Raw genomic sequence first — 24173 nt, 5'->3', positions numbered from 1 at the left:
CATTATCCTTTTCAGAACACATTCGGGGTGCTCAGTATGGCCACGCAGAATTAGACCTCAGCCTATGAGGGGTATGTGTCCCTTTAGTAATTTTCTGTGACTGTTTGTCATTATTTGGCATATTTCTGTTACAACCAGCCATTTTGCTTTCCCCAAGAGGCCATAGGGCCTCGGCTGCTTTACAGTGGTCACCCATGACACTCAGGGGAGTCGTGCCAAGAAGGTATACCAGAGTTGTGTGTCTGCATGCTTGCTTTCTCCTCACTGTTTGCTTAATAACATATCGTCGCTCGGGTTCGCTCACAGGGGAGGTATCCACAACCAAACCCCCTTTTTTACAGTGTAGAATCTGTTGCGCACACAAACACCCTCATGCACATTGCACATTGCGCACACACACCCACACCCACAATACAATAAAATTGTATTGTGTACATGTGTGGAGTACTGGTATCCCCTCTGGATTGACGCCCCTGCCTTGCACCACAGGTCGGTGGTCTCTCTGTCTTCTTCCGTCGCCTTTCTAGTCTTGCACCCTCTGCCCTTTCCGTGCATTGTCACCACTGCACCACCCACCCGTATGTTTCTGCAGGGCGCACGCAGTCCACCAGTTTCTGGTGAAACTCCCAAAATCCGGAATCACTGCTTACCTCCACTCATTTATTTCTCTTTTTCCCCACCTGTGGAACTAACTTCCACATTTTCTCAAGCCCACCATTCTCAATCTTTTTCCCCCAAAGGCCACCTCCTTCAAAATTTATAGTTTTACCTTCCTGAGAATTTGCTTCCGAATCCATCTTGTCCATCCCCTACATCATCTTCCCCTACCCCTCATTCTTACCCGCATCCCTTGTTTGTGCGTCTATTTTGTCCCTTGTCCCTGCTGTTGGTGCTTCCCACACTCTCTGCTGTTCCCATTTTATGTTACGTCCTTATCCGTTCCATTTTCAAGCTCTTCCACATTTAACTACTTCCACATTTAACTATTTAGCTTTTATACCTATTTAACTACTTCAAAAATGGCAAACAATCATGGGAAGTGGTCGTACGTACATTTGGAAAGAACATGGTGTGAATGAAGAGCCAAGCTGTGTGTAATCATTAGTACAGTGTGCATAATGGTACATAATGCATTGCGGGTCAAGCAGACTTCACGACAGACATCAGTGTTGTGTCAAACAGTGATTTGGATCCAAATTAGTCATCATTTTCTTTTTTACGATCGACAATGGTGTACACAACACAAGTCATTATTTACTTCAGTTAATTGTTCTCTTTTCGTTTTGGCCAAAAGGTGGTAGTCAATTTCGTGGTTTAAAACAAATTATGCGCAATAACCAATTATTGTATTCCAATATGATGAAAAAATGTTGTGAAAGGATACACAAATGCACAAAGCCAAAAGTTTGAGCCTGCAGGGTTATTGATAATGTCCATTTCTACCATATCATTGATAATGCCTTTTTCCTACCATATCATATGTTTTCACCATTCCACTTTTTTTAACCCATCCCGTAGTCTGTACCAGATATCAGGTGGTGCCAGATCGGTAAAACGCAGATTGACCATCACATAACGCTGCTCATGCAAACGTTCAGGTGGTTCCTTTTCGCCGGACACTTGCTGAAATCTTGGGGCAATCATCCGCACAACATCTCGATGCTCCCATGGCAACCACAGCATCTGAAAACAAGAGATGAGAATCTCACGAACAAACACCTTTAGTTAAGGCTGCAAGTTAAACATGGATGACAATCTGTTCAACCTAATGCCTCACCAGGTCCTGCGGTAGTGCAGAGGCCAGCACTACATCGACCGTAGTGTTCACCCACAATTTTCGAAATGGGTGGTCGGCCGGTGGCTGACGAAGATCAAAAAGAACCGATGCGTTGCCCTTTGCCGCGATTCTTAGTAAACCTGCAAGATTAGGCAAGCTCTGCGATGAAGCATACTGCCGCTCTGCGGAAGACAGCTGATGCGCGCTACCAAAAGGGTCTTCCTGCAGTTTTGAACACAGACAGGGAGAGAACAGCTATTAAAGTATCACATTGGGAAAATCTTTTTTTTACTCCTTACTCTTCTATACATTGAATGGAAAATGTGCAAGACTCTCAATTCCCATAGGTGTGATCTCAGCAAGGGTCTGTTATAGATTGATAAATAATGATGTGGTCAGGAAGCATGCAAAAAAAAAAAAGGAACAGCACGCGTGGAAGGAAACGGCGAATGCCTAAAGGTTGCACTGGCATCGGCATTATCGCTTTTCTTGGAAATATGTGATGCCGTGAGATTAACCATAAACAATGGCAATTTCATGGAGAGAAATATAATTTTGGATAGGAGGAGGAATAGCTCTGGTTTAGCATGGCATGACCAGCAAAAGGAAAAGTACCGTTCAATTCCCTGCTCATTTCATGAGCAGAGAATGTATTTTTCATAATTTCACTAGCAGGGATTTCATATTTAATTAACAGGGAAAAACATATTACATTGTGGACCAATGTATGTTCGGGTTCATTAGACCAAGCAAAAATAAATTATCTAACTGGACATGCCACTTATAACTGCAAGCAGTTATGCCAGGTACCAAACCCGCATATGCCAACGATGATGCCACGCCATGCCACTCGTTCTGATGATGATGTCGTCCCACACCGCCCGTTCCAATGACCATGCCGTCCTATTTTGTCATTTATATCAAAGTATATTTCTAATGGCTAGTCCATCCCAAGAACCGCCACTTATAACTGCGAGCAGTGATTTCTATGTGAGCGCTTACAAAACTGCGAATCACGAGGAATAAAGTCTGATAAGTACGACGTCATAGTTCACAATGTTTGGCAGCCATATTGGATCAACAGAAAACATTTAAGCATGTTTTTCTCTGGAACAACTTCACCGATTGATGCGAAACTTGAAATGTATCATCCACTACCGATGCGCAAAATGGTGTGATCACAATGACATCATAGGTCACATGGTTTGACAACCATATGGGATTGAAAAAAACCTTTCAAAAACATTTTCTCTGAAACCACTTAACCGATGATGTTTCAGTTATCAAACTTTTATCACCATCGGTTCTCGATGATATACTTAAAGTTTCACATTAATTGGTTAAGCGGATTTAGAGAAAGGATTTTAGAAATATTTTACTTCATTCCAATATGGCTGCCAGATCACATGAATGATGACATTTTAATGATCAACCGTACATCCCCAAGGGTGGTGGATCATAGCAGTAAAGTTTTGCCTCAATCTGTTCAGCCGTTCCGGAGAACATTTTCTCAGGTTTTTCTTCTTCTTTTTACAAAAATTAGGGCTGCCATACCACATGACCATCTGCCCAGCCATTTCGGAGAAGATTTTCTCGGGTTTTTCTTTTTAATTATGGCTGCTATATCACTTGACCGATGACGCCATCAATTTAATTCTCGCGATGAATTCCTATGTCGATGACCCTCAAATTTTTTTGTATTGATCAAATAAATAATTAGACGCATCCAATTATGACGTCATTACTCTGGAACCGATGACATAATCGTTATCAATTTATGTTGGTCCTGACCTGTGCCAAGTTTCCATTTTTTCAAACTGTGGTTCCAGAGAAGAAAATGTCAAAGTTTTTCCTTTTGTCCAACATGGCTGCCTTACCACATGACCTGTGATATCATATTTATCATGAAAAAATTCTCCATTAATAGGCGTTCCTATGTTGAAAATGTTGTGTCAATCGCTCATATAGTTGCGGACAAACAAATAAAAAAGCGAATAAACAGTGAAAATGTCTAGCGGAATAATAATAATATTAATAATAATAATAATAACTTGAATGACACTCGGCAGAGAGCATACCTCGTTAGGCAGAACAATTTATGTTTTGTATCCCACTGATGGGTCGGATCTGGATCCGGACCTGAATCAAAACTTAATCAGCTTGTTCTTGTCACCTACCCAACTCATTCACAAAGTTTTATCATGTCATCCACAACTTTTTGAAATATCGTGCTATATATCGTTTTTGGCCCTATCCCTCAATGGTGAAGAATCACTATAAGAATTATAAAATTCTCATATCCTGATGCAGATATTTACCAAAATCAAATCGATTTGGCCTTGTCACACACCTGGTTTGAGCCTGGTGTTGGCTTAGCGGTTAGGGCGCTGGCTTGGGATCCTAGGATCCTGAGTTGGAATCCCAGTCGATCGCTGAATTAACACCAGGGTGGTCGACTCAGCCTGTCATCCTTCCGAGGTCGGCAAATTGAGTACCAGCTTGCTGGGATGAATGATCCGGTGTGTACCCCGATTTGGAATAGGTACACCATATCCCTGCGCATCGTAAGAGGCGACTAAGGGTTGGCGTCAGGAAGGGCATCCGGCCATAAAAACATTGCCTCAAACAGGGACCCATGAGGTCATGGGGCCCGCAAGGCCAACCCCCACTCTAGCGTGAAAACATGGCCTTAAAACGATCATTCATTCATTCATTCACACATCCAACCTGCCCACCAAGTTTTGTCCGAATCTGCCCACAATGTTTTGAGATACAGTGCTCTACATCACCTGAAGGGTCTGTAACAGTTAATTACAAAAGCTATTTGTAAATTGTTGAAGCATGCAAAAGCCACAGGAAATGAACCAAGAAGCAGAACCTTAAAGCACACACGATCGTGCAGACACGCACCTCCAGGAACCAGTGTCCAGCATTGAGTCGTTGAAGCTCTGTCCAATTGAACGAGTCGGCACGGTCAGCAGCACGATCGGGAAAGACCATGGCCACATTGGTAGTTCTGCGCAAGTCCGAGTCATGCATGAGGAAGGGGATTCCATCGGTGCTGGGTAGGAGGAGGGAACACATTTGTATTCAATTTATGAGACGGAATTCAAAATGAACGCAAGTCTCTCTGAAGGCTGGTGTTAGATTGCATTTGTGGACAAGATTACCTGGACTGACAAAGCGACAAAACAAAAGTACAAACATGAAGCGAATACTTCTCAAAGCCAAACTTATTAAGCATTTTAAAGCCTGCTGTATGACTTCTACAGAGCAACATTTGCTAGAAGTATGTTGGGAATTATGGAGTGCATGTCAGATTATCTTCTTTAACCTGTTATGACCAATTGACTATCCGCAATTGTGCCTCAATTTCAGTACGAACACCAAGCAAACCTCCAGTGTTCTTAAGAGCCTGTAGTTGCCCTTGACAATCGCTGCCCATTTTCTGAGATCTGCCGATACTGATAGATCGTTTCACGGCCAAGGGCCCTTTACATTAGGACTTATGTGACACCGAAATGTCTTTGGGCCTTTTTTTTTCAGCTCCAAGTGAGGAGAAGCATATATCCATCTTGGTAAAATCTCAGGATTAGATTAGCATTCCGATTGCTCATTTCCAGATCTTCAGGTTTTGTATATACTAGGACGTGCCCGTACGTGGGTGCCCGTTCCTTGCCAAAAAAAAAAAAAAAATGTCTTCGCCCATGCATGCATGGGCGTGCCCATGGGCCCATGGGCGTGCCCGTAAGTGCGTGATGTGACCGTACAATGAATGTATCGTCCCGACGCCGCAGCTCGGATGGCGCTGCAGTTAATCGGGCCTGTATCGGCAGAGTTATTATAAACGTGTACTATACTACAATCGATCGTACCTTACAGCGTCTGCTCGCCACGTTCAGCATCAGTACGTCGTCACTATGACTATCCGTAAGTCCGGAAGTGACGTCCTCATTTGACTGTCCGGAAGGTCGCATATCGCAGTTACGATGAATCGCAAATTAGTTTTAATTAGTTTTAAAACATAGTTTAACGCCAACATAGCGCCAACATAGTTTGCCAACGTGAAATAAATGAATACGCTCTCAAATGTGCCGTCCGAGGCAGAGTCTGTTCGCCACGTTCGGCACACGTGATAGCTCGCTGCTCTCTGATTGGTTGAATCGTTTTTTGGACATAGCTCGGTAACTACTTGTCCGATTAATATGAAACCTTGAAAAGGCACATCCTCAGGTCCCCAGCAATATACCTGGCAAGTTTCAAGTATATCGGACCCGTGGTTGTCGAGAAACAGCGGTCACAGACACACAGACATACACACAGACAAACACACACACACACAGAGATTACTGGAATTATAGATAGATACATTCAGCAGAGTGGTGGATGATGACTTAGAGACATCGTAGTTACAGCTAAATCACCAAGTACCATCGGGCAGAGAGGTGGTGCTAGAACTGAAACAAACTCTCATGGAAAATGACAACAGCCTTGCTAAATGCAAACAGGTTGAGGTGATCCATTCTTTGACCATCTGTAACGCCTCATCTCAGCTTTAGCAATAACAAACACAAATCCAAGCAAATGCATTCTGACCTTAACATCACGTCAGACTCCAATCCATAAACTCCAAAGTCCATGGCTCGTTCAAATGCCATCAAAGTATTCTCTGGGGCAACCTGGAAAAGTTTACAAAACATGCTTACCCACTTGGATCAGAATGACCAATGAATATCAGATGAATTGTCTGAAACTAATGACCCAAAATCCTTGAATGTTCTTTTGCAGAAATCCTGATAACCAACGAAGAGAACCTGGTCCAAATCAACTGATCATCAAACAAAGAGCAAAGAGTTTCAGTCACTATTTTTATTTTGTACAAACCTCATTACCTCGATAACAGCAGCAGGTCATTGCATCCCTCTAATTAAAGAGACACGGCTGACAGGATGGCCGAGAGATACATGCACGCGTCTTTAGGCTGTCTCGCCTCGGTTCAAATTGTGACCCTGCTATAAACTGCCACCCTGATGTTTCGCATGCAGGGCAAGCCATCAATGTGAGTGCAGTCCAACAAAATGATGTTAAGCAAGAGAACCCATTTTCCACCAATGGTTGTTTGTGTATGCTATCGATCCCACTGTGTCTTAAGCGAAGAGTTGGCGACTTATGGCCGACACCCCAAACAAATTACAAATTCCTGCCTGAACTGTGGGTAGCAAGTGGTCTGCTTTTCTTGGATATGGCTCCACACCTGCAAGTCACACTTCTTGGTATCTCAGCGTGAGGTTTATGCCTGGTTCAGCAGCTCCTACACTATGAACACGTCCACACTCCAGCTTGTTTGCCTGTGAACGGCTACATTATGATGAATGGAAGAGACACTGTGAAAAAGGTACAATGTTTAACTAAGGTTACAATATTTTTGCAAAGTTGCCAGTACCAAAAGTTTCATGACCTATTAAATCCATGAAAAACGATTCATTATGTGGATAATGTTTAAAAATGGTAGTTGCTGTTGCTAAGTGAAACCAGATATTTTGTTTCTTTATAGATCAAGAGAGTTTGAGAATAACATGGTCATTTGGCCAGTCATGTTTGTGTGGATAAAGACGCAACAGAAAACTAGAACGGCACTCAGTAGTGAGCATACCTCCGCCAGGTGAACAGTTTACGTTTTGTATCCGAGAGTAGACCAGAAAAATCACAATACAGAATCACATTTAATCAAAATCATCATTCCACAACTTTTTGAGACATCCTGCTTTGTATCATTTTTGGCCCTATCTCCCAATGGTGAACGATCACTTAAAAAATTGTACTAGCTGGATCCGGATCTCGATCTTCAACAAAATCAAATCGATTCGTCCTTGTCACACACACGACCTGTCCACCAAGTTTCGTCCAAATTCGTCCATAACTTTTTGACATATCCTGATATGCGTTGGTTTTAGCCATATCACTCAATGGGGAAGAATCACTTTAAAATTAAATAATTCTCATATCCGAATCCATATTCAGATCTTCACCAAAATCAAATCGATTCGTCCTTGTCTCACACACAACCTTTCCACCAAGTTTCATCCAAATCCGTCTTTAACTTTTTGAGATATCCTGCTCTGTATCGTTTTTGGCCTCATCTCCCAATGGTGAAGAATCACTTTAAAAATTCTAGTAGCCGGATCCGAATCCGGATCTTCACCAAAATCTAATCATTTCGTCTGTGTCACATACCCTACCACTCTGCCAAATTCCGTTCGAATCCGTCCACAACTTTTTGAGATATCTTGTTTACAAACAAACGGACAAACAAACAGACAAACAAACAGACAGAAAGACTGAGAGGGGTGAAAACATAACCTCCATCTACCTTTGGTGGTGGAGGTAAAAATAGTTTTGGATGGGGGAGACTGCAGTTCGCCACCATCTGAAATAGTGGTGCACTGTAGTTTTTAATACCTGGAGGGAAGAATGAGATTTAAGAGAATGAGGAAGTTGATTCCCCAGGTGGGAAAAAGAGGAACAAATGAGTAGAGGTGAGGAGTGATCCTGAATTGAGGTAGCTTCACCATAAGGGGTTTGATGGTGGACGGTATGTGCTCTGCAGAAACCTGGGGGGGCAAAGCAGGGAAAGACCACAAGGCGCAATATGAGAAACAAGGTGGTAGCAGACAAAGACACCACCGACGTCTCTATGATGGGACAGTGAAAGGCCCATCGACTCAGCTTCATTGCAGGAGATTCCAATAATCTTGAAGGCCTTGGTTTCCACGGCATCAAGCTGAGCAAGGTGTGAGGCAGGGGATTCAGCCCAGAGGGGAGAGCAGTACTCCATCAAGCTGCAGGTGAAGGCGTTGTAGGTGTATAGGAGTTCTGGTGTGTCAAGGAAGGACTTTGTACGCTAGAGGATGTCCAGTCTGCGGCTGGCTTTGGAGGCCAACTTTGAAATGTGGTTTGCGCAAGAAAAATCATGGCTGATAGAGACCCAGGAGATTGAATGACTGAACTTCCTCAAGAGGGCTGTTAATCAAGTAGACAGGAGGGTTCCATGAAGGGTACACACCTGGTCTGCCAGTAACCTTCTTCGTGATAAACTCCCCCCAAAATCCAGGCTCACTGCTCACCTCCACTCATTGCTCTTATTTTTCTTGTCTGTGGAACAAACTTCCCCAGCGTGTTCAGTCCCATTCTTCCCTGCAGGGCTTCAAGACAGCTGTTCACCACTACATTGGGTTGTTCCCCATTCATACTAATGATCTCTTCTACCCAAAATGACACACTCCCAAGCACTCCAGTTTTCCAGGTTATTCTGATTTTTTTTCCCCTTCCCCTCACCTCTTTTCGTTTGTTAGAATCGGTTGGCTTGTTCCATTTCTGTTTAATGTGCACTATCCTCTTCTTCTTCTCGCCATGTTTCATTTGACTTATGTGCAGCTTGTCTCCACTTTCCTCTTCTTCTCACCATGTTTCATTTGACTTGTGTGCAGCTTGTCTCCACTTTCCTCTTCCTCCTCTCGCCATGTTTCATTTGACTTGTGTGCAGCTTGTCTCCACTTTCCTCTTCCTCTTCTCACCATGTTTCATTTGACTTGTGTGCAGCTTGTTCACCCCCATGTGTCCTTCTCCCCCTCTCCTTGATCTCGCTCTCCCTTCTATCTGCTGTTGGTGTTTCCCCCTTTACATTTTGTTCCCTTCCATCCTGCACTAGCTCTTCCACGAACCTCATTCAAGTATACAAAAACAAGGCCGAAAGTCTAACAGCGGCGTAGCCGGGCTTGTTTTGATACTTCACTTGAAGAGGACAGTACGACCTGGGTGGAGATACCAGTTAGCAAATAATAATAATAATAATAATGCATTTATTTTGTATAGCGCTTTTCATGAAGCCCAAAGACGCTTTGACAGAGTGCAAAACATAATGCATAGCAAAACATAAAAACAATTGCAAAAGACAAGAATCAATAGGGAAATATTTAAAGCAAAAAGGAGGGAGAAGGAGAAGAGATAGTCAGGGGTTAAATGCTGTGGGTTAAATGTTGAATGCAGTGTTGAACAGGTGGGTCTTGAGTGATGTTTTGAATGTGGTGAGTGAGGAGGAGGAGTCTCTGATGGTGTGAGGTAGTGAGTTCCAGAGGGTGGGAGCAGCGATGGAGAAGGCCCTGTCCCCCCAGGATCTGAATTTGGTCCGGATGGGGGGGGGGGGGGGAGAGGGGGTCAGGAGGTTGGTACCAGCAGAACGGAGGTTACGGTTGGGAGTGTGTCTGGAGAGGAGGTCAGCCAGGTAGGATGGGGCCAGGTTATGGAGGGCTTTGTAGGTCAAGAGGAGGATTTTGTACTGGATTCTCTGGGAGATGGGGAGCCAGTGAAGCTTGTAAAGGACGGGGGTGATGTGGTCACGGGTCCGGGAATGGGCGAGTAGACGGGCAGCGGAGTTTTGAATGTATTGGAGTTTATTGGTGATTGTTGAGGGTGAACCATAGAGGAGGCTATTGCAGTAGTCCAGACGGGAGGTGATGAAGGCGTGGATGAGGGTTTCTGCAGCCATGGAGGAGAGGGATGGACGGAGACGGGCGATCTTTTTCAGGTGAAAGAAGGCTGTCTTTGTGATCTATTTAGTGTATTTGTCGAAGGAGAGGGTTTGGTCAAAGATGATGCCAAGATTCCGGATGTGAGGGGAGGTGGACACTGGGATACCGTCGATGTTGAGGGCAAAGTTATGGGTGGATTTTATGAGCGTTTTTTGGCCAATGATGATTATTTCAGATTTATCACAGTTAAGTTTGAGGAAGTTGATTTGAAGCCAGGATTTTATTTCAGTGATGCAGTTTGTCAGGATAGAATGGATGGCGGTGGAGATGGACTTGGTGGAGATGAAAAGCTGGATGTCATCAGCGAAGCAGTGGAATTGGAGACCATGACAGTGGATTAAGTGACCGAGGGGGGACAGGTAAAGGATGAAGAGGAGGGGGCCAAGAACTGAACCTTGGGGGACACCTTGGGGGAGGGGAGCAGTGGGGGATTTGCAGTTATTGATGGAGATGAACTGGCGTCTGTCAGAGAGGTATGATTTAATCCAAGAGAGGGCAGTGCCGGTAACGTTAAAGGTGGTTTCAAGTCGGGTGAGGAGGATGGTGTGATCGATGGTGTCAAAGGCGGCGCTGAGGTCGAGGAGGACGAGAATGTTGAGGTTGCCAGCGTCAGAGGAGAGGAGAAGGTCGTTGGTGATTTTGAGGAGAGCAGTTTCAGTACTGTGGTTGGAGCGGAATCCGGATTGGAATGTTTCATACAGGTTATTGGCAGAGAGGTGATGTTTGAGTTGAGTGGCTACAGCGCGTTCCAAAACTTTCGACAGAAAGGGTAGGTTGGAGATGGGTCTGAAGTTGTTTGGGGTGTCAGGGTTTAGTCCAGGTTTTTTCAGAATGGGGGTAACAGCAGCAATTTTGAGGGATGGTGGGACGATGCCTGTAGACAGGGAGGAGTTTATTGTTGCAATGATAAGTGGAGAGAGAGCAGGAAGGGAGGCCTTGACAAAGCTGGAGGGGATGGGGTCAAGAGTGCAGGTGGCAGTTTTCATTCCTATGAGGAGTTCAGAGAGGTCAGTAGGGGAGACTGGGGAGAATTGAGACAGGGGATGGCAGGATAAGGGGGGGCAGGTGGTTTGAGGGGGAGCGGGTGCGGTGGTGGTCAAGCTGTTGTAGATGTTTTCAATTTTGCGTTGGAAGAATGAAAGGAAGGAGATGCAGTTGTCTACTGTGAATGACTGGGTGGTGGTGTTCAGGGGGCTGAGGAGTTTGTTTATTGTAGAGAAGAGTGCTTTTGGGTTACCGGAGCCAGAGTGGATAATTTGAGAGTAGTAGGCGGAGCGGGCGCGGGAGAGGGCATCTTTGTAGTGTTGTAGGTGGTCCTTGTAGGCTTGGGAGTGAACTGTGAGACCTGTTTTATTGCGGAGTCTTTCAAGTTGGCGAGCACGAGTTTTCATCAGGCGGAGTTCAGGGGTAAACCAGGGAGCAGAATGGGTGAAAGAAACTGTTTTGGTTTTTATAGGCACAAGTTGGTCAAGGCAGGAGGAAAGAGTGTGGTTGTAGTAGTCAGTGAGGTCAGAAGGGGTGTGGAGGTCAACGAAGGGAGAAGTGGACATTTTTTCAGAGAGGGTGGATGAGAATGAGGTAGGTGAAAGAGCGTTTAGCTTACGGAAGTTGATAGTGCGATAATGCCTTGGTGCTGGGGTGGGGATGTTGATGGTCATAGTGATGGCTAAGTGGTCAGAGAGGGTGAGGTCGGAGCCAGAGAGATGGTGCAAAATTAATCCAGTAGAGCAGACAAGGTCCAGAATGTGACCACGGTTATGGGTAGGAAAGTTGACATGTTGAGTGAGGTTAAAGCAGGTGAGTAAATCAGTGAAGTCAGTGGTTATCGTGGAGTCAGTGGAGTCCATGTGGATATTGAAATCACCGAGGAGGAGGATTGAGGGGGAGAGGGAACATAGCTGGGTCAGAAAGTAGGAGAAGTCAGACAGGAATGATGGGTGTGGTTTGGGAGGGCAGTAGACGACAGCCATGACTGACTGTGTGTGATCAGAGAGTTTAAAAGCCAGGTGTTCAAAGGATGGAGCAGATGCGATGGAGATGAGGCTGGTCCTGATGTCTCGTCGGTGGATAACGGCAATTCCACCACCTCGGCCCTCCGAGCGTGGTTTATTGATGTAAGGATATACATTTGGTGTGGTGAGGTTGAGTGCGAAGTAGTCCAGAGGTTGTTGCCAGGTTTCGGTGAGGTAAGGTAATGTAAGTATTAAATTATTTTTAAGTATTCTAAGTCTCTAAGCTCTTTCACCATGGAAGTGACGAGATTGCATTGAGACACTGGTTTATTGTATATGTTGGTCAGTTAGTCAACACTATCAAAGTGACCTCAGCACCATCCTGACACACACCACTGTGTGTGTTACGGAATGAGGTGATTTTACGGTGGCCGAAGTGCAAATCCTGCCACCAACCTCCTTGAGAGAGGACCCGGTGAGTTGGTACTCATTTTGCAACATTTATATTTAAAGCAACATTTCCTTGGGAGCTATTAACCCTCCAAGTTTCACTCTCAAGCTGCTCCTGGGTTTATATGATCTCACGATGAACAACGTTGCGGGTTTGTCGGCCTGCAAGATGTGCAGTTCTTCTCCTTATCTGGAATTCTCACTGGTTGGCAAAGATGCGCAGATTGAGTGGGTCTCCTACTCTACTCGCTGCAACATACATGTGTCCGTGTGTAAAAACACATGGCAGGTTTGACTGCTTCGACGACAGGTGCGAATGCTTCGACGACATGTTCGGCCTGTACGCAATTTGTCACCTGTCTGTCTCATGATTTTTGACCACGATACATTCCGTCCTTACTTATGCAATCCCAACCAAACTTGACAGGATGACTAAAGGTTACACAATGAAGGTTGTAGCGCATTCAATTGCCCCATCCCCAAGAGGGTGTTCTCCGCCATTGCCGCCATTGGGGTTGCGTGTTGAGGTGTATATCCGTATTAAGCTAGCTTTATCGTGGTGTTTTTCCAAGGCCGTTTCTAATAACAAAACGAATGATAACAGCATAATTTTAATGTTATTACAAAACAATATTAATACTAATAATGTCCCACATCCCCAAGGGGTTTTTCCACATTGAACAAATGCCTTGTCAACGTTTATAAATAGATTATCATGGCGTTTTCATGGGAGCAATGGCCTATACCAGAAATAAAAAATATTATAAACCACAAACACATATGATTAGCTTTTTAAACAGTCACTAATGCTGTTTATAACATTAAACAAAGGAATTTGGAAGAATCCCGACATCCATGAGGTAAGTTTTACTTGCAGAACTGAGCGAAGATCAACTATAATCTATATAGCCTACAAGGGTTGGGTAAATAACATGACCCTTCTGCCGCTAAAGTGGCGTTTTTCATAGTGAACTTTTGAAACCCACCAATTAAGATTTTGTTTTGAAAACCACCAATGAAACCCACTTTTCCTGCTGTTTAACACAAAACTGAAAAGGAGGAAGCCTGGGTTGTGCTCATTTACCAAGCAGCTAGCTAGCGTTTGCCAAGCCAGCCGCTCCTTAACGGTTTTGAATGGAGTGATTGCTAGAATGCTTAAATTAAACCACTTGGCGATCTCTCCACAAGAAACTTGGTAAACAAACACACCCAATGTTCTTGAGACCCAACCGTAGATCGACTGTAATCTATATACCTCAAATAGGAATGACCCTTCCTGCTGCTCCCATAGTGAGCAGGTGAACGAGTAAATTAAAATTTCGGTCGGTGGAGTCAGTTGTCTCGCCGTCGTACACCATAATGACATCATAGACGTAATGATGTAGCATGACGGACGGACACAAAACTGCCGCTACTTTAATAGATAGAAGATGATATATTTTAACCTCCAGTAACTTTGCAGTCACTACGAAGGGATCAGTGTTACGTTTACATTTACTATAATATTAACGTTACGTTATCATTATTACGAAAATGATATTACTATCAAAAAACCGAAGCCAATTCCTTACTTCCGCAATTATTAGTACCGTACACTGATTACCGGTAGACTGATTACCATCGATTCATGAACCATACACCGCTTCAATCCATCAACATTGATTCACGACATTGGGATTAAAGTGTTATGGTTATATTTACTATATTATTATTATTACGAAGACAATACTACTGAAACGATACTACTGTATTAAGAAACCTGGGCTTAATTTGTCCGAAGTGGCCTGAAGGTGAGGCATGAAGCCTAAGGCCTGTATGTACTGTGTCGTTAAAAGATTCGTAACGTCTATACTTTTGATACTTTATGATCATTTTAACAATCGGTTTGTTTGTGTTTCACACTGAATGAAAAACGTAAAGATAGAGCATGGTGATTGTGATATATGACAGGTTTGACGATATGTTCGTTCGTCCTGAACGAAATTGGAATCAAAATTCCGGAGTGTGGAGAGTCAGCTGGCATACCGCCGTAATGACATCAGACTTAATCACATCACCCTGTCATGTGACCAGATCCTCAGCTCTGATTGGTATACGTTTGAGGGGACATACATACATACATACATACATACAAACACTGTTCTAGATGGCTTTGCACTATGGGCTACGCCGTAAAAGATCCACATGATTTCAGATATAATGGCTGGCTGGATGTCACCTTTGAAACTCGGCTTTTGGCAAAGTAGGACTCGGTGGAAGAGGTGAGAATTCCCCCAAATGTCAAAATTAACTCACCATAGAGGCACCGCGATGGGCGATGATCCTTGGACGAGGTTGCAGCTGTTCTCGTAGCAAGATGCAGGGGGAATTGATCATGAGGGGCAGCAGGTACAGGCCCAGCAAAGGCAATAAATACACCACAAGCAGCATCATACGTGCACCTATGTGGGCACACAAACACACCCACATACACAAAGAATCAAACACACAATCATCTTCCATTAAAATTTGCATTGGTTTCGTACACTGTTCCATGTACTCCCCCAAAGACCAAACTGACACTGATGGAGGTGACTGAGCACATTTCAATAAGTTTCAGAAGGACATTTTCTGGGTCAGAAACAACAGTGCGATATAGTCATATTCATGTGGATTACAACAATATCTCATGAGAAATGGAGGTGGAGGTTTGTGAGCTTAATCTTTAAGTTGTAGGTCTTGCAGCAATGGTTGAACCGAGACTATGGCTGAAAGTCTAGCATAGTATTCCATTTATTTTACGATGGAATAGTGAAATAATGAGCTAGCATACACACAGTTATCATCACTGGCCAAAAATGAAAAATCCCTCGCATGCAGTTTTCAGGATTTAATTGTTGCATTTCTGATTTCCTGAGTGCTACATGTGCTAAAGAGTAAACCAGCAGTTACTCTTTCAAGAAGCATCCGAAACAAAATGAGCGTAAAGGAAATAAAGGTTTACTTGTCTAATTACACTGTCTTGTATTGGCAACATTAGTGCGCCTGAAACTTTGCATAATAATCACACAAAGCCTTATGCTAAGCGTCTAAACAATGAAACCATACCAAAGGAGGATGTCATTCTGTAAATCAAGCCCAGTTTATCTCCACATCATGGTAGTTTGGGTAGTTTATGGTTTAATTTCAGTATTTGGAAATATTAAGAGGTTTCATTGTAATAATTAGGCATAACAAGCGATAAATAACCGCAAACATTTTAAAAGACCCCATGGTGCTGTTCTTGAAAAGTATACGAGTTATCCCCAGTATTCTGAACAAATTGTAAGTTCATGCCCAATTTCACCTTCAGTCGAATGTTAGGCCTGGCCAACCAGCACGTGAAAGACTTGGCCAAAAAGAAAAACCCCAAAAAAACCTTACTTGACCGATCCCCACAAAAAGTGGGAACTATTGTATCAGAACAAGAAAGAGAATGAGAAAAAGAAGAAAAAGAAGAAGAAGAAGAAGAAGAGAAAGAAGAAGTAGAAGAGGATACACAATCATTACTTCACTCATTGCCGATTTACACAAAATGTTCGAATAATTAAACCATCGTATTTGTTGAATTAATCACTGGGGAAGGCAAATAGAGGTTTTTTTTTGGGGGGGGGGGGGGGTTTTGTATACAAGATCGAGGCTCGTGTAAGAGCTAACATTAATGACAAAAACAAACAAACGGACACATAAGACAAAATAAAGGGAGCGGGAGACAAGATGGGGAGAGAGGGGGAAGCACACAAGTACAACATTTGAGAGCAGGGACATAACATGTGGGTTTATCCTGGAATTGTGGAAAAAATAAACTTTTTAAGGTTGATGATTAGAAGGAACTTTTCAGTTAAGGCCAGTGATATAAATTAATACATATTTAAAGCGTTATCATTTTTTGCACTATTTATAATTAACAGATACCTATATTGTCATCAGGCAGAACAATAACAGGTACAGTATATTTTTTTAAAGGTAAATTAATTTATATTAATGTTTTCCCAGGAGGAGTTTTTTTTTTAATAGTTGAGGATTAGGAAAAAGAGAATGAATATGCATGGAATGAATGAATGAATGAATAAATAAATTTCCCAATATACAGTTCACAGGGTTTTAGAAGCATCACACAATTGCCCAAGTATACCTGATCAAAGCTTAAATGCTCCGATACTCACACAGGCGTCTACTACGCATGAAGACGTTTGCAAAGAGCCAGGAGAGAAACGAGAATGCCAGAACAGCTCCGACATGAAGGAAGGGAGCTGTGACCTACAGACAAGTGACAGGTATGGAGACTTTAGATCATGGTATGCAGGTATTTAAAAATATATAAAGAGAATAAGTGAATTATGTGTGCTATTGCCATATCCCAAGCTATTCATACAACTACTTCCTTCATTTCGTTAATGGTGTTGCCAAGAAACGGACAGATCTTTAAATATGTTCATGCAAAATTACACAAAATTCCTGTTCTTTGCGTAATACTTGACGGATGGCATAATGTCTGGACCTGAACTTGCCCTTTGGAGTAACCGCCTGAAATGTTTCAACTGTAGGGATGATTATCGTAGAAATTGAAGTTGGTGGTGAATTTATATACACGGAGGAGGATATAGATGTAAGGAAAGAAAATACACACTCGGTTTCGACCGATGAGGCTTGCTGGAAATGAGTGGAACTAAAAGTACAATATTGAGCTGGCTTCTGAATCATGCATATGTTAGTGATAGGCCGTCTCTTCATGAGCTTTGCAATGCAATGTCCAGATAAATGGTTGCCTCCAACACACCCTTAGTGACACCACCAAAATGTCCCACTCTTCATTCCAGACCTCTTCGATGGAGATGACAAGTACGACGAGAAATACAAGGGAGAAAATAACAAGGCCCTGAAAGAAAGGGAGAAAATGTCAACATTGGTGTTAACTTATCTTCTGCAAACATTTATAGTCTCCCCATGCCATCTCCCAATCCCACTCTAAATTCCCAAATAAAATGATGCAGTTGTGTCATACACTACTAGCAATTACCAGCATTTTATCCCAGTTTAACTGTGGTCAATATTTCTGAAGGAAATGCATTTTTCCTCAGGATAGAATAAAACTGCAGAACAAAGGCTGTGGCTTTACTTAAAAAAGCAAAACAAGACAAGTCGTCATTATCCTCATCATTGTTACCTTTTCCAATAAAGATGGATGGAGGTTAATGCTTTCACCCCTGTCTGTTTGTCTGTCTGTGAGCAGGATATCTGAAAAACTTATGGACAGATTCAGACAAAATTTGGTGTCCAAGTTCAGTGCGTGACAAGCACGACTTGATTCGATTTTGGTCAAGATCCGGATCCGGATACTAGAATTTTGTAAGTGATTCTTCACTATTGAGATATAGGGCAAAAAACAATATAAAGCAGGATATCTCAAAAAGTTATGGACTGATTCAGCTGAAATTTGGTGGAGAAGTTGGAAGTGTGACAAGGACAAATTGATTAGATTTTGGTGAAGATCCAGATATGATGTTTTTTAAAAATTTTCAAGTGATCCTCTTCACCATTAAGAGATGGGGCCAAAAACAATACATAGCACGATATTTAAAAAAAGTTGTGGACGAATTATGACTAAACTTGGTGGACGAGTTGGGTAGGTGACAAGAACAAGCCAATTCGATATTCGTTAAGGTTCGGATGCAGAATTGGCCTATCAATGATACAAAACGTAAACTGTTCAGCCTGGCAGAGGAGTGCGCTCTACCAAGTGCCATTCCAGTTACTTACTGCGGCCACGTTACAGGCTCTACCATGGATCATTGGTGCTCTACCATGATCTTTAATGTCCACCAGAAAGCAATACTGTGAGGCAGGTCCCCAGCTCCACATCCCATCGGAGGGACGGTGAATTTATTTATGTAACATCCTGCCTGCTATATCCAAATTAATATTATACATTCAGATCCGCAATCAAACCCAAACTAGACAGTTGAAAGGTAAGTTTGCTACCTCTGCACAAGATACAGGTAGTGGACAAAAATTCAGAAACACCAATGTAAAGTCACTTAATAGGGCATTGCGCCACCACGTGCGGACAGTACGGCCTGTTTGCGCCATGCAATAGAACAGCGGTTCTTTCCCTTTTTTGAGTCATGGACCCCTTTGAGAAACTGGTGAAAGCTACGGACCCCTCCCCAGAAAAATGCACATACGCACATAAACACAAAATTTTGCATACAATGAATACATTTTATTGCAAAGGAAAATTATTTCCTTCACATACCGTCATAATCAGAATTTTAAAAACAATCTTTACAAAGAATATATCTCACGTTTTTCATGCAAAAATCAATGACCATTCCCTGAATAAAATGAAATATATCCAAATTGTGCAAATTAAACCAAAAAAAACTTCAATTCTGCTCAAAAGTACATTTCAGTGAGAAGGCTGTTGTTTGGCTTCAATAAGAAGATGAAATTTGGGAGAGGTGTTTGACAAGGCAACACGCATGTCATGTTTGACATCCAATCGATTTCTACTTTTCGTTTTGATGGTAACAAGTGCTGAAATAATTTTTATGCGCCTGGTTCACGGACCCACTGAAGCCCATCCACAGACCCCAAAGGGGTCCATGGACCACAGGTTAAGAACCCCTGCAATAGAGTCTACCAGCATCTGGAAGAAACTCTGTAGGAGGGATGTGGAACCATTCTTCCATGAGAAAGTCAATCAACCCACACCTGTTCGTTGGAACATTGTTGGAACCAAGTACTCAGGGTTGTAGCGTTCCTTAGGTTGGTTCCACACATGCACTCGTCCATTTGTCGAGAACATGGTGAAGGATTAATTGGACCATATCACATTTCTCCACTGCTCGGTTGTCAATTGCCTGTGCCTTTGCAACACTTGACTCGCAAACATGCATTGCCAGGTGTGATGAGCAGTTTGTTCACTGCAACACAACTATGGCATCCATCTCTGTGGAGTTCTCAGCAGACCTGGGTGACCTCCAGGTTGAAATATACCATCAATTGATCTGCCGTTGCTCGCCTACTTTGCCTTGCACTTCAAATTAATGCTTGGATTTCACGATTCTAGAGTATGCGCTTCTGCCAAATGTTGTCCTTTGCTGATGATGTCTTTTCCTCGGGGTTCCATGCAGACATCACCTGAGACATCATTGCTCGTGAAACATCAGCAAGTTGAGCTGTCTTCGTCATTGAAGCTCCTGCCAAAGGCGCCCCAGAAATCACCCCATCTTTCAAAGTCACTGAGGTCTCCTCTTCCAGACATGCTAGCCATAATCATAGGCAACCAGGCCTGGGCAGCATATTTATACATGACCCTAAGCATGCTGGGATGTTATTTGCTTAATTAACACATGGGCCAAACCTGTGTGGAAGACGTTGCTTTCAATATACTTGGTGTCCCTCATTTACCCAGGTGTTTCCATTTTTTGCCCACTACCTGTACATGTGAAGGGAAAGGTCAACAAAGCAAACATTATGACAACCTCATTAAAATAGTAATACGTCACTCTAAAGCAAAGCTATGTATATATATTTTATATATATATATATATATATATATATACATATATATATACATATATATATATATATATATATACATATATATATACATATATATATACATATATATATATATATATATACATATATATATATATATATATATATATATATATATATATATATATATATATATATATATATATATATATATATATATATACATATACATATATATATATATATATATATATATATATATATATATATATATATATATATATATACAGTATATATAATGCTATTTCAAACTTACTGCTGAACTGACAATTTCTTTAATACTAGATCTTGGCTCATGGAAGATCGAGGTGGCAGAGGGTGAAAAGGCAATGCACTGACACTGTAGTCAGGTTCACTATGTCAATAAATTATATTTCGTTCAAAATCATGGTAGATTAGCAAACCTATACATTTTTGGAAAGGTTATAGCATAAGGAAACTAAAAATCAATGTTTACATTTGGAGAGATACCTGTATGGCGGCCATTTTGGATTTTCAAAATGGGGCCACTGTAAAATACATATTTTGTTCTATTTCTGCCTCTAATTACCCTAAAACCTTTTTAAAATATACTAAACCTATATTTTCAGGGACAAGGAATCCAATGAAAGTATCAAATTAGTGCTATGGGGCTAAGTTAGGGGCTAATTAGTGCTATGGTAAGACACGAATCAAAGGTTTTGAATAGCAAAATACTGTCTTTATATTCGTGATAAGTTGCATAATCAAATACATGTTATCATTTTGTACAGGCAGTTAATAACATCAAAATGTGTCACAATAATTCATATCACCAAACATACACAGGCAGTCAGCAAAATCATATATACACATGCAGTCAGTATAACTTCACATCTACACAGGCAGTCAATGACAAAATATACACAGGCAGTCAATGGCATCAAACATACACGATTACAGAATATGCCATTTAGAGTTCGTCATCACTGTCCTGTGTGTCGTATCCGACAATATAGTCCGCATCGTTTTCACAGTCCGTTCCACACAAGCAAAGGTCGGTCGAATTGATTGGCAAATCGAATTGGTCGAATGGTCGATCGAATCGAATTCGATGAATCGAATCGAATCGAATCGATCGAATTGGTCGAATGGTCGATCGAAGCGATTGGTCGAATGGAATTGGTCGATTGGTCGAATTGGTCGGAATTGGCAAATGTAAACATTGATTTTCAGATTTTCCATGTAATAACGTTTCCAAAAATGTATAGGTTTGCTAATCTACCATGATTTTGAACGAAAAAACATAGTGAACCTGACTACTGGGACAGTGTGGCCACAGTTGGACAAAACAAGCAAGGGAAGGAACGAACAGGAAAAGAGGAGAGAGAGAGACGAGGGGAGGAAACACAGCAATGTGCAAGAGGATGGAGTTAAGTAGAGCATAGAAAATATCATGGTTATGGATGGGGGATATGCCCGATGGTGAGGCATCACTTCCTTGAATCCCTGAAGGCAAGAGAGTGATTGAACCGTTTCCATAACACAGTTCCACAAACAGGAGAAAGGGTTAAGTTGTATAGTAAGGCCGGATCTGGGAAGTTTAATCGGAGTGAGTTACTGAGAGAACGCGTGCATCCTGGAGCAGTTGGGGTGGGTCGGAGGACTGAGAGATCACATGGAACTAGATCGGAGAGGCGATAAAATAAAACTGAGAGGCCAGCAGCCTGTCTGTGATGCGAGAGCAACAGACCTTTGCCTCGGCCTCATCTCAGGAGATTACAATAATATTGAGAGCTTAAATTCACTGGGAAACTTGTACCCTGGAAGTTAGCAAACACTGCTATGCAATCAAGCACAGAGTGCTGAGGGAGGTTTTGCTTTCATTTGTTGATGTCCAATACCAATGAAGAAAGGACTCAATGCAACTCCAAAATATATGTCAGGTAAGGATTGGAAATTACATTTATGGGTTCAGCTGCAATCTTTCATCAAGCATGCAATATGATGTGACGTTTGAAAAGCAAAATCCAAAACTAGTTCATTGTGAGGGATCACACATCGGTTCACAACACAAGGCCAAAATTGTGGGACGGCTGATCAAAAGGTCTCACCATCAAAAGGTCTCACCTTGTGGATCCAATGCACATACAGCTGCAGGCCAATCCATAAATGGCAGATGGTGAGCATCTTTGAGATCGGGAGACATTAGGGTGCGGGAAGCACAGGCAGAAAAAAAAGGTCAGTTAGATACGAGAGAGAGGAGTTATAGAAATCAATACAGCTATATCCAATTTGAACATGGCAAGAAGCCACTGGGCCCGCATTGCCTGTGTTGCATTCAGATAATTTCAACTAAACAATCCATTATTGGAAATTTGGAATTGAATAATCGAATAACATAACTTATTGATTTCCTTCAGTTGCAATAACGCCCTATTCATAACCCCAATATGTTTAATCTAGGCCATTCAACTTATATTGCCAAGGTCTGGGTTCAAATATATAGTCATCTAGGAAACCTCAGCTTGCAGGGCAAAGTGCCCCCAGCTAAATCCTAAAGGAATTTAAAAGCTTATGACTTCACTCTTTCACAGCTTTTCAGCACATAATTAGGTACACATTTGATGGGGCAGCCATTTTTCCCTGTGCCATCCCTTCATATGGAGTAATACCCCACTCCATGATGGTTAATTATCGCAAACACAAGTAGTTACTAGTAAAATTTGAATAAAGCAACTTCTTTCATTGAAAGGTCATTAATGGACGAGATTCGAGTTTAAATTGTTGGGCGTGAGTGGGAGAAAATGCACGCCCAGGGCTGAAGAGGTGGTGGGTGTTTTGCTAGGATCGTAAGAGCTGAGAGTGAATGACTAGGGAATGAAAAACAGCAACCTTCAAACTTGGCTCGTAATACATTTCCACACTGGGGAATCAACGCAGTCCTAACCTCATTTGAAAAATAAGCTATAATCACCGGTCGTGAAGTCTGTACGAAGGTAAACATTTGCAATATCATAAATCAGAACATTTATGTACGATAAACATTGCAGGTTTATCATTTTTGTAGCAGGAGTTGTAAATTGATCGTATAATTGGCAGAATCACCGCAGCCAAATCCGGCCCCACCCCAAAAAAGGTTAGATGTTACATCAAATTGAAGCATTTTACCTTTAATTAAAGATAATTAATAAGTAATATATTACTTCCCTGTGATTAATTAAATATATACGATCAAATGGATTTTGCAGACATCAAGGGCATTTGAGGATCACACACGAGGCTGGTTGATTTGTTTAGGATGCTCACAAGGTTTACACAGGGTCTGGGCATTCCTATTTGAACACTCAGTGATTCAAATCCCTTTTACTATGCTATTATTTTACATTAACTGTTTATATTCATAATTTTTATATGAAAATGTATTAATGCTTCCAAACATCACCATCTTACATTTAATTACAGAGCATGTACGAGCATCACAATGAGCCTTAGTGTGGAGATTGTACTTTTTATATGCCCTCTCTCTCTTCCGAAATTCATATATGCTCTAGTTTTCTGCTCCCGATTTATTTTGTATAAAGGAATACGCTTGAAAACACCTTTGTATAAAAACGCTTTATCTGGCCCTTTCCGTGTGAACCTTGGGAACGTTGGAATCTGTTAAAGATTTTAAAAAACCATGAGGATTATTGCACTAACAATGGCCAGAGTCTTTTTGATCGTCCTTGCTGTAGGCAGGTTTTTGCTGAGAGAAAAGAGACCCTGGGCGCGTTTCTTAGAAATGCCTCGTTTGCCTGAATAAGTATCTAATCTTGCCCATATGTAAGGGCTGGCTTTTACATATCGAGTCAGGGAGTCTCA

General features: G+C 42.0%; 1 protein-coding gene across 7 annotated transcripts in view; it reads right to left on the bottom strand.

Annotated features, from left to right (window-relative positions):
- The window catches only part of GDPD5 (glycerophosphodiester phosphodiesterase domain containing 5), a 110735-nt gene that overhangs the window by 19692 nt on the left and 66870 nt on the right, over window positions 1-24173 (bottom strand). For all 7 annotated transcript variants that reach the window (XM_068125180.2, XM_078783704.1, XM_068125183.2 and 4 more), the window contains 8 exons: window positions 22440-22499; window positions 17566-17664; window positions 16952-17045; window positions 15063-15208; window positions 6374-6456; window positions 4688-4838; window positions 1778-1999; window positions 1526-1683 (listed from right to left, as the gene is read on the bottom strand). In XM_068125180.2, the coding sequence (XP_067981281.1) occupies window positions 1526-1683; window positions 1778-1999; window positions 4688-4838; window positions 6374-6456; window positions 15063-15208; window positions 16952-17045; window positions 17566-17664; window positions 22440-22499 (1013 nt within the window). The remainder of the gene's footprint in view (window positions 1-1525; window positions 1684-1777; window positions 2000-4687; window positions 4839-6373; window positions 6457-15062; window positions 15209-16951; window positions 17046-17565; window positions 17665-22439; window positions 22500-24173) is intronic.

The sequence above is a fragment of the Myxine glutinosa genome, chromosome 8 (assembly GCF_964187855.1).
Source record: "Myxine glutinosa chromosome 8, kmMyxGlut1.1, whole genome shotgun sequence".
Taxonomy (NCBI): Eukaryota; Metazoa; Chordata; class Myxini; order Myxiniformes; family Myxinidae; genus Myxine; species Myxine glutinosa.
This window is presented reverse-complemented; position numbering and strand designations above follow the sequence as displayed.